This window comes from Diaphorina citri, unplaced genomic scaffold (genome assembly GCF_000475195.1).
Source record: "Diaphorina citri unplaced genomic scaffold, Diaci psyllid genome assembly version 1.1 scaffold404, whole genome shotgun sequence".
In the NCBI taxonomy this organism is placed as follows: Eukaryota; Metazoa; Arthropoda; class Insecta; order Hemiptera; family Psyllidae; genus Diaphorina; species Diaphorina citri.
In genome coordinates, this window is record NW_007377839.1 from 33,371 (window position 1) to 50,373 (window position 17,003).

The 17,003-nt window shown below is 36.1% G+C and overlaps 1 protein-coding gene across 1 annotated transcript in view; it reads left to right on the forward strand.

The window, feature by feature from the left end:
* Positions 1-3,927, forward strand: part of LOC103508498 (kinesin-like protein KIF23) — a 17,653-nt gene extending 13,726 nt beyond the window's left edge. The window contains exons 13-16 of the mRNA XM_026823097.1: positions 1,013-1,167; positions 1,640-1,700; positions 2,238-2,510; positions 3,467-3,927. Of these exons, the coding sequence (XP_026678898.1) occupies positions 1,013-1,167; positions 1,640-1,700; positions 2,238-2,510; positions 3,467-3,661 (684 nt within the window). The 3' untranslated portion in view covers positions 3,662-3,927. The remainder of the gene's footprint in view (positions 1-1,012; positions 1,168-1,639; positions 1,701-2,237; positions 2,511-3,466) is intronic.
* The last annotated feature ends 13,076 nt before the right edge of the window (positions 3,928-17,003 follow it).

Here is a 17,003-nt window from a genome sequence, read left to right on the forward strand (position 1 = left end):
CTTTCTATATCTTTTTTTTTTCACTTAGCGCTTAGTTCTTTTTACCCCTCGAAAAAGGGTATTTTACCCCTCGGGGGGTAAATACCCCCAGGTTGGGAACCAATGATCTATCTTTTGTCATGGCTATCACGTCGTGGTAAGGTGAGGTTAAAACAGGTGCCTTCTTTTTTTTATTGCGGTCCTATTTTTAACTTTTCCCCCTGAAGAGTTAGAAGTTAGAATTGTGTGAGGTTTAAGGATACTAAGGACGGTGATTAATTTTAGCTTATTATTTATAGAGTATTTTAGAGGTTGTGTGAGGTTTAAGGATACTGAGGACGGTGATTAATTTTAGCTTATTATTTATAGAGTATTTTAGTTTAGAGGTTGCTAAAGGTAGAGTTTCGTTGAAGTTTAGGTACTTAGTGAGGAACGTTTTTGATTGGTTTACGTTCTGGACAGGGAAGAGGGGAAGAACAGGACATTGTTTTACCCTTGATAGTGTCACTGGGGCTCACTGGGGGCTTCAAAGTGGCCCTTTTCCCTTCTTTGAATGCTTTCTATTCTGTTAATGCTCGTCACAAATGCCGGCAAGGGTCCGTTTACATCGTCACATAAATTTCCTTCATCCCATCTTTTTCTTCCTATATCTTTTGTATTTTTTCTTCTTTTTTTTTACTTAGCGCTTAGTTCTTTTTACCCCTCGAAAAAGGGTATTTTACCCCTCGGGGGGTAAATACCCCCAGGTTGGGAACCAATGCCCTACAGTGATTGCTTCGAGCTGACATTTGGTTTTGGCTACAAAAAATTTACGAGTGGATGCCCCTCAGAAATAGCAAAGGTTCTATTTGTTCAGCAAGGGAAATTTCAGGCTGGTCTTCTCCCGGTTTAAAGTCTCCCAGCCAGACTAAGCTGATCTACTCCCTGTTTTTATTCATGTGATCAAAATAACTTTAGCGAAAATCTTTGTAGGTACCTATCTTTCATGTTTTACATTCAAAAGTTAAAGTCATGTTATTATTTTCAATTTCAGAGCAAACTTCGTCACAATGAGAAGAAAGTTATTCGTAAGGTGAAAAATCTGATTGATTCTCAACTACCCGATACTTCATCATTATCATCTTGCTCCAGTGGCTCTGCACCTCCTATTCCCACCCCTCGTACTATTACCAGCGATTATAATACTAGGTAAGTATATAAACAATAACAATGAAGGAGGGAAAAATCGATTGAAAATCCAATACATATCTTCAAATTTTTCCTCCTAACAGTCCTAACCCCAAAGAAATTATGCATGGTCATACTCTTAAAGAAGAAGAAAAGAGGAGAAAAAGAAGAAGAAGAAGAAGAGAGAGAGAGAGAGAGCGAGAGAGAGAGAGGAGAGAGAAAAGAGAGAAAAGAGAGAAAAGAGAGAGAGAGAGAGAGAGAGAGAAATAAAGATTTCCGTGCCTCGGGCGGGATTGAACTCGCGTCCCTCTGTTTACCAGGCGAGCGTCTTAACCACTACACCACCAAGACTGGAATCCTCCTAGGTTTGATTTTGATATGAATACTTGTTCTAGGCTTGATTTTGATATGAATACTTGTTCTAGGTTTGATTTTGATATGAATACTTGTTCTAGGCTTGATTTTGATATGAATACTTGTAATATTGTTTCAGGACTACTCGTTCTGGCAAGGCAGGTGATGTGCAGTCTACACCCAATGTTACCGCTCGTAGAGTAAGTATATTGTTTACAAATCTGTAATGAGTGAGTGAGCTATATTAGAGAACTACCGTTTCCAGTTGACTTTGACTGGTTGTTGTGGGGGCCACTCAGCCTCGTGAGGAAAATGAGTAGCTATGTAATGTAATATAAATGCGCATAGCGACCGGTGCCAGCATGATATAATAATGAGTTTATTCTTTCATTCTTTACATATTCTTCATCATACCTATAAGTACTTCGGTACTTTTGGGGACCATAACTTCTTCTTCTTATGTATTCTTCATTTATTTCATTTCATATTTCATTGTAGGTACACATTAAGCGCTGGATTATTGAGATATTTGGAAAATAATACCATGTTGCAGTGAGCACCAAGTTGTGATATAATAAAGAAACGGCATTTATTTATTTAAATTCACCATTTCACTTCTCTTCACACTCAGAATGCCCCAGCACCACGGGTCGCGCTCTGCGGGTCCCCCTACTAACCCTGCGGGTACCTGGCTACACCACACACCCTAATTCTAACTCACCACTTCTCTTCCTCAGAATGCACCGGCACCACCCCGCAGCACCCGGCGTAGGTCTCGCTCTGCGGGTCCCCCTACTAACCCTGCGGGTACCTGGCTACACCACACACCCGGGCAGGTGCTCCTCAACACCCCCCATGGTACGGTGTTCCAGCCCACGGGCTGGAAGAAGAGGAAATCTGTGACTGCACTCACCGATGTAAAGGATATTGTAGACCCGAAGCTCGCCAAGTATAGTCTCATGACTCAGGAACCCAATACTGATGGCGAGATGGAGACTCATCTGTTTAAGGTAAACTATTTGGACGTAAGCGATACTGAATTCGTTCCTGAAATTGCAAGGGTCAAATACTGAGTTCGTTCCGACTACCTGTGTGTTAGATATTAATATCATAGTACCTACCTATGTGTTATGTTTTATGTTATCAATATTATTGAAATTCATTCAGTTTGTCATCTGACTTTGATTGTTTGTGTTTACTTACCATGGAAAATAAAATTGAAAAAATTATCAGTGAAAAAGGGAGTGGAAACTTAACAGTATTTGATTTCGTAAAAAAAGTATCTTTCAAATTTCTCCCTGTACCTACCTAAATAGCTGTAATTAGGTGTAAATTTACAGCTTTTATTTCATTTAAACTTCATTTCATTTTAATTAATAATAAAAATTTAATAATATTTTATATTATGTGGAAAATTATTCTTCTTTTAGTACTTCAGGTAGGTGGGAACGAACTCAGTATTGAACCCTTACAGATTTGGGAACGAACTGGCGCAAAAAAAGGTCAGCGGGAACGAACTGGCGACCTCCCAATTATTTTGCATCCCGGAGGCGGTACCTCGGGTTCAATTCCCGGTGGGGTTGATGTTTTGTCCACTCTGTGCTTGGAGTGTGGAGTGCACTCAGCCTCGTGAGGACAACTGAGTAGCCACTTTAATACAATAGTCCTAAACTAAAATGGTCGCGGCACACAAGGGACCAGGAAGAGACCGCCTTAACATAATAATGAGCTACTTCAATCGAGTAGCGCCCAGTGGCGGCATTACCAGTCTAAAAAGGTTGATCCCGAACGACAGGAAGTGTCCTTGTATGCAATGTAATGTTAAATGAGAGTGTTCCCACTCACACACGACACGATTTTTTCCGGACAAGTCTGCAAAGCAGCGCGCTACCTTCCAAGGTAACTATATCGTTTTCTGGAGCGAGTTTTACTTCTAGTAATAAATTCCCTTATGTTTGTTTCACAGGGCGATGTTCTCCCGACCGTGGGAGGCGGTGCTCAGGTCGTGTTCAACGAGTTGGAAACTTTGCGCCAAACCTCCCCCCTCTCCTCTCCTGTCAAACATCGCATAGCGGCCTTCAACGCGCGCTCTACCGAGGATATCGAGAACCGCTGTCAGATGGGCATTGAGGGACATTCGAATAGGATGCCGAAGAAATAATGTTGAGAACGGCTGTCAGATAAGCATTGAGGGACATTCCAATAGGATGCCTAAGAAATGATGAGATTTCAAAGTTTGTTTGATTCTTTGATAGGGGTTTAACCATGGAGGTATAATGTAGGGGAGGGGAAGTAACGATCCCGATGTGTATCCTTCAAAAAACGAAAAAAGCACACATGGTGTTCATAGGAGTGGCGCGAATTTCAAATTTTGAAAACCAAAACCAGTAAAATAACAGCACGAAGAGCTTATTTCATCATTATTGATAAAATAAGCTTCGATGAGTTACAGCGTTTTTTTGTAAACATACTTTTCAAGGATTTAGATAAAAAATTGAAAACTTTAAAGTTAAATATCTCAGTTTGATGATTTTCATTTATTGCGAGTGAAAAAAGTTCGTAATCATGCACTAATAAACCCGATGGTTTTCAAAATTTGAAATTCGCGCCACTCTTATGAGCACAACATGGCGGTTTGTTTACATTTTTTTTTCAAGGATACGCTTTTATAACACATGAGATATAGGGATAGGGTACTCTCCCTCCACTACTTGAGCTCCTTGGGTTTAACGTTATCAACTGCTAAATGGCCCTCCCATTGGAGACGAGCTACCTGCCTCCTCATGTTGATCTTACCCAAATGGAGCAGTTGCAATTGGGAAAATATTATTAATAAAAGGTCGATTCCTACGTAAAAAGTTGTGAGAAATCCAAATCTGAGGTCAAAACTCGGAAAAAGTAACTTTAAAAGGTCGAAAATTCAATTTTTAATTGCCGTTCTAATGAAGAGTTGTGATGTCAGATTTCACGTCAAAATGCGCAGAAACGCTTGCGCACAAACAAACGAAGCGGGAGTCATGAATTATGACGTCATCGCCTACGGGAGCGTATGCCGTGACGTCAAAGTTTACGATTTACCGGTATTTTTTAAATCGATTTATCTCGGTATCTAAAAGTCGTAGAAGAAAAAGAAAAATTCCGTTGGTCCTCTTTTTTCCTGCTCTATGACTTTGAAACCTCTCCCAAGTAAGCGCAACTGATCTATTGAGTGGGACGGGGGAAAGCAAGGAGAAGAAGAAGAAGAAGAAGAAGAAAAAAAAAGATGATTTTTATCATGGGTTCATCATCAAATCTCAAGTCGTTCCAGAAATGGGTCGACTGTGAACAAAGCCTCTCCACCATGTTCTGTCTTTGAACTTTTCTTCGTTAATTACAGAGTTTGGATCCAAACCACTTTTTCCAATGTCTTTATAAATCATCTCTATCCATTGCAGTCTCGGGCGACCCCTTCGTCTTCTCCCTTCCATTTCCAGATGAATATCATGCGTTATTGGGTCATAATTTCCCTATAGACATGTTTACACATTTTCATAAGATAGGATGAGAAAGATCAGAAGCAAACTTGCGCGGCCGAGTGGGTATCACATGGGGCTTGCACACCGGAGGTCCAGGGTTCCATTCCCGGCAGGGTCGAAATTTTTTCGGCCCTTTGCTTACAGTTGGGGTGACCTCAGCCTCGTGAGGACAATTTAGGAGCTACTTTAATCGAGTAGCGATCAGTGGCGGCATTACTAGAGTGGAAATATTTATGATAAATCGAAAATACGTGTCTCATTATTAGTCAATGCTGTGATCCCCACAAAAGTTATGAAGGGGCTTAAACTTGACAACAAATACCTAATTGATTTGATTGATATTTTTGGAACTTAATCTTCTTCAAACTGTAATAATCGGCTAAGAATCGTATTGGAGTATTTAGTTTAATTTCATTTAGGTTTGAGATGTAGATAATAAGTCCACTGTATTATATTACTGTATATCTATTGCACTTCTGTATCTTTTTTTTATATTATTTTGATTAAAATTATTTTTATCTTACAATATATTTCTAATAACTTCTCAATTTTCAGTGTTTTTATTTTTAGAAGAGTTATTTACCAAAACCACTCAGAGGTATAAGGTTTTCATCTATCATATAATCTGTACCTACCTATCCAATAGGTGAAGCCTTTGAAAAAGCGGCCCATTCTTTTTGGGGCACAAATCACCTGAAAAACACGAAGGAAATTTTCGACTCTGTTGGGAATCGAACCCGAGACCTTCGAGCTACAGTGTGATACATTCTTACTTTCGGAACAGAACTTATGTATTTTGCTACGAATAAAATGTTTAAGAAAAATAAAGAATTTTTCAAGGAAAATAATACATGAGGAAATATTCTATTTTACATAAAAAGTACGTAGGTAAAATAAATTGAATAAAGTTCATTAAAATACTTAAATGTTGGTATGAATCGGTAATGAAATAAAAAAGTAAAGTAGGTACTTGAAAATCGATAAACGGTACACACTACACAATCGAAGATTTGCCCCGTACAAAACCACAACCTCATGTCTCAAAAACTGGACGTACACATGTACGATCTATCCGTCTATGGAAAGGGTGGGATAACCGACACTCACGTTCAAGCTTCTTGCTCGACAGGTTGCCAATTATTCTTTTTTTTTTTTTTTTTTTTTTTTTAAGGTAACCCTGTTTCCCTTTGTTTAGTAAAATTTATTTATTTATTTTACCTGTTGTTTTATTTTTTAGTAATTTTATTTTTATTATTATTTCTTTTATAATTATTATCTAATCTATTTTATGGATGTACAAGTTTACTATCCTTTTCTGCGATATTAAAAATGTCAAATAATTATGGATATATGATACCTAACAGAGAACAGTCTTAAGTTTTTTTTTTCTATTGAAATAGTTTTCAGATTTTTCAGAAGGGAGCTTTATTGATAGAATGAAGTGAGGTTTATTGATAGAATGAAGTGAGGTTTATTGATAGAATGAAGTGAGGTTTATTGATAGAATGAAGTGAGGTTTATTTATTCAATTATTCAACAGGCTCGTTTTATGACTGCCACACACGGGCATTAAACGGGCGTGCATGCGGGTATGCGCCCAAGTTCGAAGATAAGTTTGAAGACAAATCTTAGCTTGTACTACAAGGCTACATCTACACAGTAAACGTAATAAAATGAAATCAATATACAAAGATTTACCAATATTCTTATCGTACATCTTAAGAAATTATATAATTTTACCTACCATGTATCTTATAGGTAGTACCTAATCATAATATTGCAGTACTGAAAAAAATATATACATGGGTTTTACCCGTTGATTTGTTAATCAATCAATCAATCAATCAATCAATCAATCAATCAATCAATCAATCAATCAATCAATCAATCATTATTATTATTATTATTATTATTATTATTATTATTATTATTATTATTATTATTATTATTATTATTATTATTATTATTATTATTATTATTATTATTATTATTATTATTATTATTATTATTATTATTATTATTATTATTATTATTATTATTATTATTATTATTATTATTATTATTATTATTATTATTATTATTATTATTATTATTATTATTATTATTATTATTATTATTATTATTATTATTATTATTATTATTATTATTATTATTATTATTATTATTATTATTACAATCAGATTGCTTGATCCGAGAATTAAACTTAAACAGAGTTCAAACTCACTAACTTTTTAGACCCAGCAATAAATAAGCTGTATTTTCCTTTCGGAAAATGAAAATGATTTCCCCTCTTCAAGATGGTACAACATCTTTGCATTCCCAATGGTTTACACGCGTTATCACGTCAAAAGAGGGGATATCGTCTCAGTTTCCGCGGGAAAATACGATCAACCTAACCCAACGAAAAGGTACATGATTAAGGGTGTCATAGTATGTCAGAGTCTTGATCTCGGCCAGTGATGATGAGGGTGTCTGGTGAAAATATAATTCAGTCTTTCACGAACTTTTCAACTAAAATGTTCTCTTCCTTATTTTCTGTAAACTAAAACATGGTGTCAGGTGTGCTAACTTTGCATTTTTTTGTCTGTTTGAGATATCTGTGATTAAGACTCCTTTGTAGAAGATTAGTATAGCAATGACAGACATGGATCATCAACAACTGATGGATTTGATTGCAAGAGAAATTGATCGACGTACTTCTCAGTTGATGAATGAGAACATCAGACTGCAACAACAGTGTGAAACTGAGAAGGTGTTGAAACAACAAGTCATCAATATCCCGTGTCCCAGTCCTTTGGATCTCAGTGGCAATGTGAGGGACAATATACAATTTTTCACACGGATGTGGAAGGAGTACCTAGTGGCCAGTGGGACAGAGAAAGAACCAGAGAAGAAGAAAGTGGCATTACTAATGAATGTCATTGGATGTGAAGCAGCAAAGATCGTGTTCAAGATAGTCAACATAGAAGAAGAGGAAATCACAACAGATAAAGTGTTAGAACTTGACCCAAGTTCGTTTTTGAACACCTGGCTTTCTCCTAGGTCCTCCTCTTCACTTCAAGAGTCTTTCCTCTATCAAACCTCTTCTTCCATAGTTTATTATTTTTTTTTTCAAATTTTTTAAAGAGGTTTGACAGAGGGAACTGTAACTGATAAGGTCTTATCGTTCCCAAATCGAAGAGAAAAGGAAGACAAGATAGAAAAAAGCCAGCCGTTCTGAGAACGAACATTATCCCATCAGGATAAAATCCGCCCCGGGCGGGAATCGAATCCGCGGCCTAGCGCTTACAAAGAGTCTCTATTTCATCCATACAAGTCGTTTCTCATAGAATTTGATGATCTTTTGCGGACATTTCTGGTTGCACACCTCTCTATCTTCCAGAGTAGGTTCTGTACATTCTTTCCATTTGATAAGCACAGCGTACTTGCTTGTCTTGCGCGGTGTGATCCCTGTGAACATTGGAAACAGTGGCTTCAGTTAGTAAATAAATCAAGAACATAAGTTAATAAAAAATAAATAATAATAATAATAATAATAATAATAGTGCTTATTTATACTGCTCGAATAGGACTGAAAAGTCCCTTTACTCCAGCAGTAGGCTACAAATCAGATCGTAAGGAGACAAAGCATGAGGACGATGTGATAGAAATCGGTGATGAAGATGAAGATAGCTCTCAGCTTACTGATACTGACTTTCATTATTTCTATCGAGACGAGATGCTCTTCAAAATCCCCAAGAAAATCAGAGTGAAGAAAATTGACTTTGGTCTTGTGCTTTGAAGTCTATATCGAGTCATATATATACTTACCATTGAGGGTTGGGTTGGGTTAGATTGGGTTTGGTATTTCCTCAAAAGTCTTGTTTATAATATGGTGTTGGTATGTGTTGTCAGAGACTTGTGATTGCTCTTAGGAGGGGATGACCTCCTTTATTCCCCGTAGTCAAATGTCCTATCAATATTTTTCTTATTCCATATTTCCTTTCTATTTTGCTTTCATACTGTGGCAGAAATGTGTTTATTTCTCTGCACTTGGAAGCTATATTTGTGATATCTGAATTTTATAGAATATATTGTTTGATGTAAATTCATAGAGATGTTAACAAATTTTGATCTTGTAGTATGTAAGGGGCTTCCGATTATCAACAAAATGAACAACTGAAGAATCAATTTAAAGATGAATTTGTACTAAAATAATGCCAATTCATATCTTGGGCTGTCTCAGCAGGATATAATATTATCTCAACATGTAATGTCATAACAACGTTAGATTATCATGTAACGTTTTCTTACCAATACAGTCTGAATCTCGGTAACATTTTTTTCATCAGTTTAACAGGTACCTTTTTTTGGTTGATTAGGTGAAAAATCGGAAGCCTCTGCTTTTTATTATTTGTAAAGTCAATTTACAATGCACTTGTATGGTTTAATGAAGTATGGTAGTTGACTGCTCAGTTAATTATTTTTAAGAACTTCAAGTTCAGCTGACGTAATTGAGTAAAGTCTGTAATCAGACTTTAGAATTCCATTGACCATTTGCTGAAAACCTATTCTGTGACGTCATTTTTGAAATATTAATTTATACCAAAAATGGTTTGTGAATCAAGCTGTTTTAGATCTTCCTTTGACCAGAAAGTCATGATCATGATATTTAATAAAAATGTGAAATGAGTACGGGTATTTAGATCTCATAATAATTGCTCCATTATTATTTTGCTATCAGAAATTTAACCATACTGTGCTACAAACACCTTGCTTATTTGTAGGTTGACTTGATATTTTTCCCCTTTCTTACTTTATTTTGTTTTTAGGTGGAAATGATTTTTATTTGTAAATAGTTATGTAATTATCTCAGAGTAAAGAACACAATATTTTTGTTCTAATATTTTGTTTTTAGGTGGAAATGATTTTTATTTGTAAATAGTTATGTAATTATCTCAGAGTAAAGAACACAATATTTTTGTTCTAACAAGATATGGAGTTCATTGCCCAGTTATGTGCTTTTATTCCATATATTAGGACCAAAAGAGGGTCCTATTATTGTGGGAATAAAATATTGTTTGATTATTTGATTTTTGGGATGACGACCTATTTTAAAGAGGACTTTATGTGTGAGTCCTGCTATAAAATAATTTCGGAAATAAACCCTAGAGAGGGGGAAATATCGGGATAAAATTATCTGGGTTAATATAACCAATCATAATTTGTTTTGTTGATGGACATTTTTCAAAAAGTCTGTAAGTCCCTATAATGAATGTTGTCATTAAACTTACGATCTCTATGTCTTGAATTTTACTATTCTAATCAGTTTCAATGGATGTTTATCCCCAAATCAAAGCTCAGTGATGTCCAACCTTATTCATGTATCAACTACTCCTCTTTGACTTCAAAGTGTTCTTATTTGAATAATATTAAAATTAAAATCTCCAACTAGAACCTGGAAATTTTCTTCATAGACCCCTGATTGGAAATCACTGAGTTAGACATGTTGTTTCAATTATTATTATTATTATTTATTTCTCTTGTAATTATTATTTTCCTTTCTTTCTCTTGTGTACTTTTTGATTGATTCTCTGCATATTGATGTTTAGTGTGTTGAAAAAATAAATAATTTTTAAAAAAGTAAAGATAATTATGTTTATATTCAAATTACCTCTCGTTTTCTTTTTCTTTCATTTTACCCATCAATAAGGTAAGCTATACTATAGCTGCTATAGTGGCGATAGCACGTTGAATCCACCAGTTCCCAAATTTTTGAGAACACCGCCCCGAAAATGGTGAAGTCTCAACTTGATTTCGAGGAACAGGAGAGTAATGGGCAAAAAAAAAAATATATCTCCTTTATTTCCCAATTGTCTACTATTACAAATGTCCTGGAAAACGAAAAATTCGTAAGATCTGCACAAATCATATGAACTAGGGTAAATGTACCATTTATTCGCCCACCTAAAAAACGTACCATTTATTGGCCCACCTGCCCACATTTATTTTTCTAATTTTTGTTTTTATGACTACAATTTTTGAATAGCACTGGTTCGATAGCAGTCTTTAAGCCCTTTCTTTTGTCCAAAAGAGATATACAGCAATCCAAAAGATTTATTCAATAATCCTAAAGACTTGTTCAAGGGTTCCAAGGATATGTTGTATAATAATCCAAAAGATTCATTCAATAGTCCTAAAGATTTCTACAATAACCCTAAAGATTTGTTCAATAGTTCTAAAGAGATGTACAATAATCCAAAAGATTTATACAAAAATCCAAAGGACTTATTTAATACCCCAAAAGATTTATACAACAATCCACCTAAAGATTTGTTGTATAGTAATCCTAAAGATATATTCAACTCATCCGTACCGAAAGACATTTTCAGTTCCAAGGATACATTTAGCAAATCAAAAGATACTTTCAGTCCAATCAGTACAAAAGATAGTTTCAATAATGCAAATAGTTTGAAAGACATGTTCAGTCCGAATAACTTGAAAGAACTGCTTAATAACCCTAGCTTTAGAGACATGCTAGGTAATCCAAATTTCAAAGACTTCTTTAGTAATCCTAGCTTAAAAGATGTGTTCAATGTGAATAGTAATCCTAACAAAGACTTGCTCCTCTCTCCTTCACCTACCAAGTCCAGCACCTACCTCAGCCCCTCCAAAGACAATACATCACATTATCAACACCAGCAACGTTATAATAACTCTTTGCTGATGAAAAGTGGAACCACGACATCTCCTAATCAAAATGCCTGTGATGATGTGCTTGATTTGAAAGTGAAGCCACACCCAAGTATTCCTGCTACACTAAGTGCTAGTGGTCACTCACTCAAGAGAACCCCTCAGACACAACATCAGCAGCAGCAAGATGAAGTATTAGACCTAACAGTGAAGAGTGGAAAGAAGGAAGATACCTCCTCGTACCCCTCTGCTTCTAATCTAGAGATTACACTGTTACCCCCTAGTCATCGGCCTTATGATATGAAACGTCCCCTCCCTGTACCTCTCACTAGACCTACCCCTCCCTCCTCCCGCTCCTCAGTGAGTCCCAAGTTTGATCATAGCAAACATACTGCCACTTCTCCTAACCTGCATAGCAAGACAAACCATGCATTGAATCAGCATAACTTCAAGAAGAACTTGCTAGTGATTCCCCCTACCTCTCAGTCTATTACCTCCCATAGTTCCAACTCCTCCAACAGATCCAAACGGAAATCTTCATCCTCTGTGCCTATCCCTCCTACCTCCCGTGCCTCGTCTACATTCCCCTCCCATAGTAAAGCAGCCACCCCCTCTACCCCCTCCTCCTCATCCTCCTCCTCTCCATTCAGTAACCACCTGGCTCAGGCTCAGAATGCTAAGAGTCCTTACATGCCTATGTTAGATCCCATGTACTTTGCTGCACTGTATAGTGGTCTATTCCCTCCTAACTTCATGACCCCTGCTGCTGCCGCGCTCTTTACTCCCCCAGTGTCAGGGGGAGCAAGCAATGCGAACAGCACAGCACAGGATGCTGCTCTCAAGATCTATAAAGAACTACTCCAGGCACAGAATAGTTCCTTGTTTCCTAACTTGTTCAATGATGGGGCTACCTCTATCTCCCTGGTAGGGAATAATAACAAGCCATCTCCCAAGTGACAGCCCTATACTTAATCAACAGTATAATATACCATACGAGTTGATTTCTTTCATCTAATTTTAGTGTTCACGATCATAGGAGAAGAATTTAATTTAATTGCGATCTACGCACATTCCAACCTTCACTCTTTAATAGGGATTTTCTATTTCCACGTAATTCACTGAAAACTTGAAAAAAAATCAGAGTGAAGAAAATTGACTTTGGTCTTGTGCTTTGAAGTCTATATCGAGTCATATATATACTTACCATTGAGGGTTGGGTTGGGTTAGATTGGGTTTGGTATTTCCTCAAAAGTCTTGTTTATAATATGGTGTTGGTATGTGTTGTCAGAGACTTGTGATTGCTCTTAGGAGGGGATGACCTCCTTTATTCCCCGTAGTCAAATGTCCTATCAATATTTTTCTTATTCCATATTTCCTTTCTATTTTGCTTTCATACTGTGGCAGAAATGTGTTTATTTCTCTGCACTTGGAAGCTATATTTGTGATATCTGAATTTTATAGAATATATTGTTTGATGTAAATTCATAGAGATGTTAACAAATTTTGATCTTGTAGTATGTAAGGGGCTTCCGATTATCAACAAAATGAACAACTGAAGAATCAATTTAAAGATGAATTTGTACTAAAATAATGCCAATTCATATCTTGGGCTGTCTCAGCAGGATATAATATTATCTCAACATGTAATGTCATAACAACGTTAGATTATCATGTAACGTTTTCTTACCAATACAGTCTGAATCTCGGTAACATTTTTTTCATCAGTTTAACAGGTACCTTTTTTTGGTTGATTAGGTGAAAAATCGGAAGCCTCTGCTTTTTATTATTTGTAAAGTCAATTTACAATGCACTTGAGGGTTGGGTTGGGTTAGATTGGGTTTGGTATTTCCTCAAAAGTCTTGTTTATAATATGGTGTTGGTATGTGTTGTCAGAGACTTGTGATTGCTCTTAGGAGGGGATGACCTCCTTTATTCCCCGTAGTCAAATGTCCTATCAATATTTTTCTTATTCCATATTTCCTTTCTATTTTGCTTTCATACTGTGGCAGAAATGTGTTTATTTCTCTGCACTTGGAAGCTATATTTGTGATATCTGAATTTTATAGAATATATTGTTTGATGTAAATTCATAGAGATGTTAACAAATTTTGATCTTGTAGTATGTAAGGGGCTTCCGATTATCAACACAATGAACAACTGAAGAATCAATTTAAAGATGAATTTGTACTAAAAATAATGCCAATTCATATCTTGGGCTGTCTCAGCAGGATATAATATTATCTCATTATAATAAATATGTAATGTCATAACAACGTTAGCTTATCATGTAACGTTTTCTTACCAATACAGTCTGAATTTCGGTAACATTTTTTTCATCAATTTAACAGGTACCTTTTTTTGGTTGATTAGGTGAAAAATCGGAAGCCTCTGCTTTTTATTATTTGTAAAGTCAATTTACAATGCACTTGACTTGCATCATATTTTCAAAAGGAACACAAATATCTTTCTTCAATGTACAGATGAAGAAACATAATATGGGAAAAACAAAAGGAAAAAAACAACAAAAATAAAATAATGTGGAAAATATACAAAATTTCGAGCTAAAATTAAATCTAAAAAATTTCATAATATATAAATTTCTGTTGTTTTTTTTTTTTAATTTTCTTACAAAAAAAATCAAATTACAAAAAAGATTTTTTCTCTTTTTTAATTACATTTTTGTTGGGAGGGAGAGAGAGAGAGGGTTTATGGCGTTAGGGAAGTTATTAAAACCAGAACATAATAGACTAGATATGCACTTGCTAAGGGAGGTTTCAAAGTCAAACAGCAGAAAAAATGAGGAATTAGGGATTTTTTTCTTTTTCTTCTAGGACTTTTAGATCCCGAGATAAATCAATATAAAAAATACCTATCGGTAAATCTTATTTACTGATGTCACAGCATGCGCTCCCGTACGCCATGACGTCACATCAACTGTCCCGAGCAATGCTCCCTTGCAGGCAACACTAGTGTAATTTCCTCTTTACTGACGTCACAACTATTTGAACTTATTCATTAGAATGGCAAATAAAAATTGAATTTTCCACTTTTTTTCAACCCCCTCTCTTCCAATCTTGTTCATACTGTACTGTAAAAAAAGGACTTTTCTTCTCTTCAAACTACACATCACACTATTAGGTTTACAAAGTCAACTATGAGGTTCACTGATTTGTGATGGCTATCTATATTACAATATTACATGGATCTACCACAAGACACTAGCAAACTGTACACACAATACATCATAAGACAAGAGCAATTCCTTAGGTGAGAATAAAAAACAGATAAAATCAATGACCTACATAATAATTACGATAAGAATACCTTTGAAACAAAATTATCTATGTCTTAATAAGGAAAAAATAATGGAGGTAAAATTGTCTACAAAGAGAAATGCATTGAAAGCGATTGAATTTAAGGACATCTGAAGTTCAAGATAAGAAATGGTTGAATTTAATGATTGAGAGAACTTACAAGCCTCCACCAGACAAACCTAATGCTCTATACAGTGTGTAACAGAAATAGCGCATTAAACGTTGTATGTTTATGGGATAGTCGATCTATCGTTTTCTGATGGGCACAAATTCGTTCAAAAATTTCAAATATACATACATACCTAACTATAAATACTTTTCACACTATTTGGTTACACACTAGACATAGCATCTTTAATATATTCTAAGCTCCATATGCAGAGTCACATTGTTTCAGTTTGCTAGTTGTATCAGCCCCTGGTTAACTTAACCATAGGACTGAGGTCAGATATTCAAATTTAATTTTCAATCTTGGTTATTTTTGCCGCTACTGGTAGCTAAACACAAATAGCTACTCAATATGTAAATTCAAGCAGGCTGCGTGGGCCCCAATTCCTGGCCTTGTGAGACTGTTGGTAGATGGTACTTACCCTTAAATAATTTAGCGTTCAGATATTCAATGACTCTGTTTAAGGAACCAAGTCTAACGCGGGAAGCTCTCATCTTGAAAGCGTTCCCATCCAAAGAGAAATTTGTCCCCGCCGGGATCGAACCCGGACCTCCTACTTGCTAGGCCAGTGTGATAGCCACTCGGCTACGGAGGTTGCCTTATCATGTGAAAATACACAACAATTAGATTCCGAGTGGTTACAAACACAAGCGAGCGAGTGAGTGTGTCATGCACAGGACCACAATATGAGCTTGAACTTGGTTTACCTCTTGGATGAAGCAATCCGATTGGAGGATTTCAATCTTTTTAGTCAATCAGATTGCTTACTTCAATATTTAAAAGGTAAAATTAAACAAACTTTAATATCAGATTCTTGTCCTGGCCATGAATCTATCCAAAGCTGACATGAATGACCTGCCTTCCTCCTGTTCCTCAACATCACAGACAATCCTCGTTTACAATTTGACCCTAATTGTCAAAACAGGCTACCATAGACCCAGGTGAATTAAGCCGATCTATATTCCGACAATGACTTGAGATTTATTTCTAGAATAGTCCATTGACTAACTATTTTCATTCCAGAAATATAGATCCCTAAACTTGCACTGAATTTGGGGTCATTTCGTCCCCAGGGCTCATTTCACTCGCTTGTGTTTGGTAACCACACGGTGTCCCCCCCGGTGTTACTTCGATTCTTGCCGTGTGATATACTTGGCGTTGTTTCTAGCGTCGCGTCGCGGTTTCCGAGTTCCCGTATCCTCGCGGAACGGCCGCGACTTCTATCGTTTGTCCTGCTCGAGGGGTGTTGCGCTGTTGGGGTTGTTACAGTAGAAAGTGTTAGTGTAAGGCACACACTAACAAAAAACGTATGAGGGCTATCCTTGTAAATGTATTTTCTGTTTATTGAGTAAGAAAACCAATTTGCTTATGCAATCGTAATATATGAGTATTCTGATATGTTGTTATCTTTTTGTAATAAATCGCTATGAATTCCTCATCTCGCAAATCTCCGCCAATAATGTTGTGAGATGCTCTCTGCCATTTGACATCAGTCCGGCGTGTAAAAACTGCGTTAGGGTCGAGTACAAGGATGAAGAAAGACGAGGAGGCAGAGAGATATACAAGATATAAAAACAGTTCTCTTTTGTTTATAAATAAATATGTGTGTGTAACTCACATAGAATTATAAGAATCACGGCTGCTCAAATACTGCTACTTACGGCCGTAAGAAAAAAAGTTAGATCGGGGTTATAAAGGATACGAAGATCTAGCAAACAGATTTTGCTTTAAGGACTTAACCACTCATAGCAGTTAATGCCGAGTACGTTTTCTACCAATCTAACCCTTCAAAGCATTACATTGATTACTTATGTTGTTTTTTTTATTTTTTTT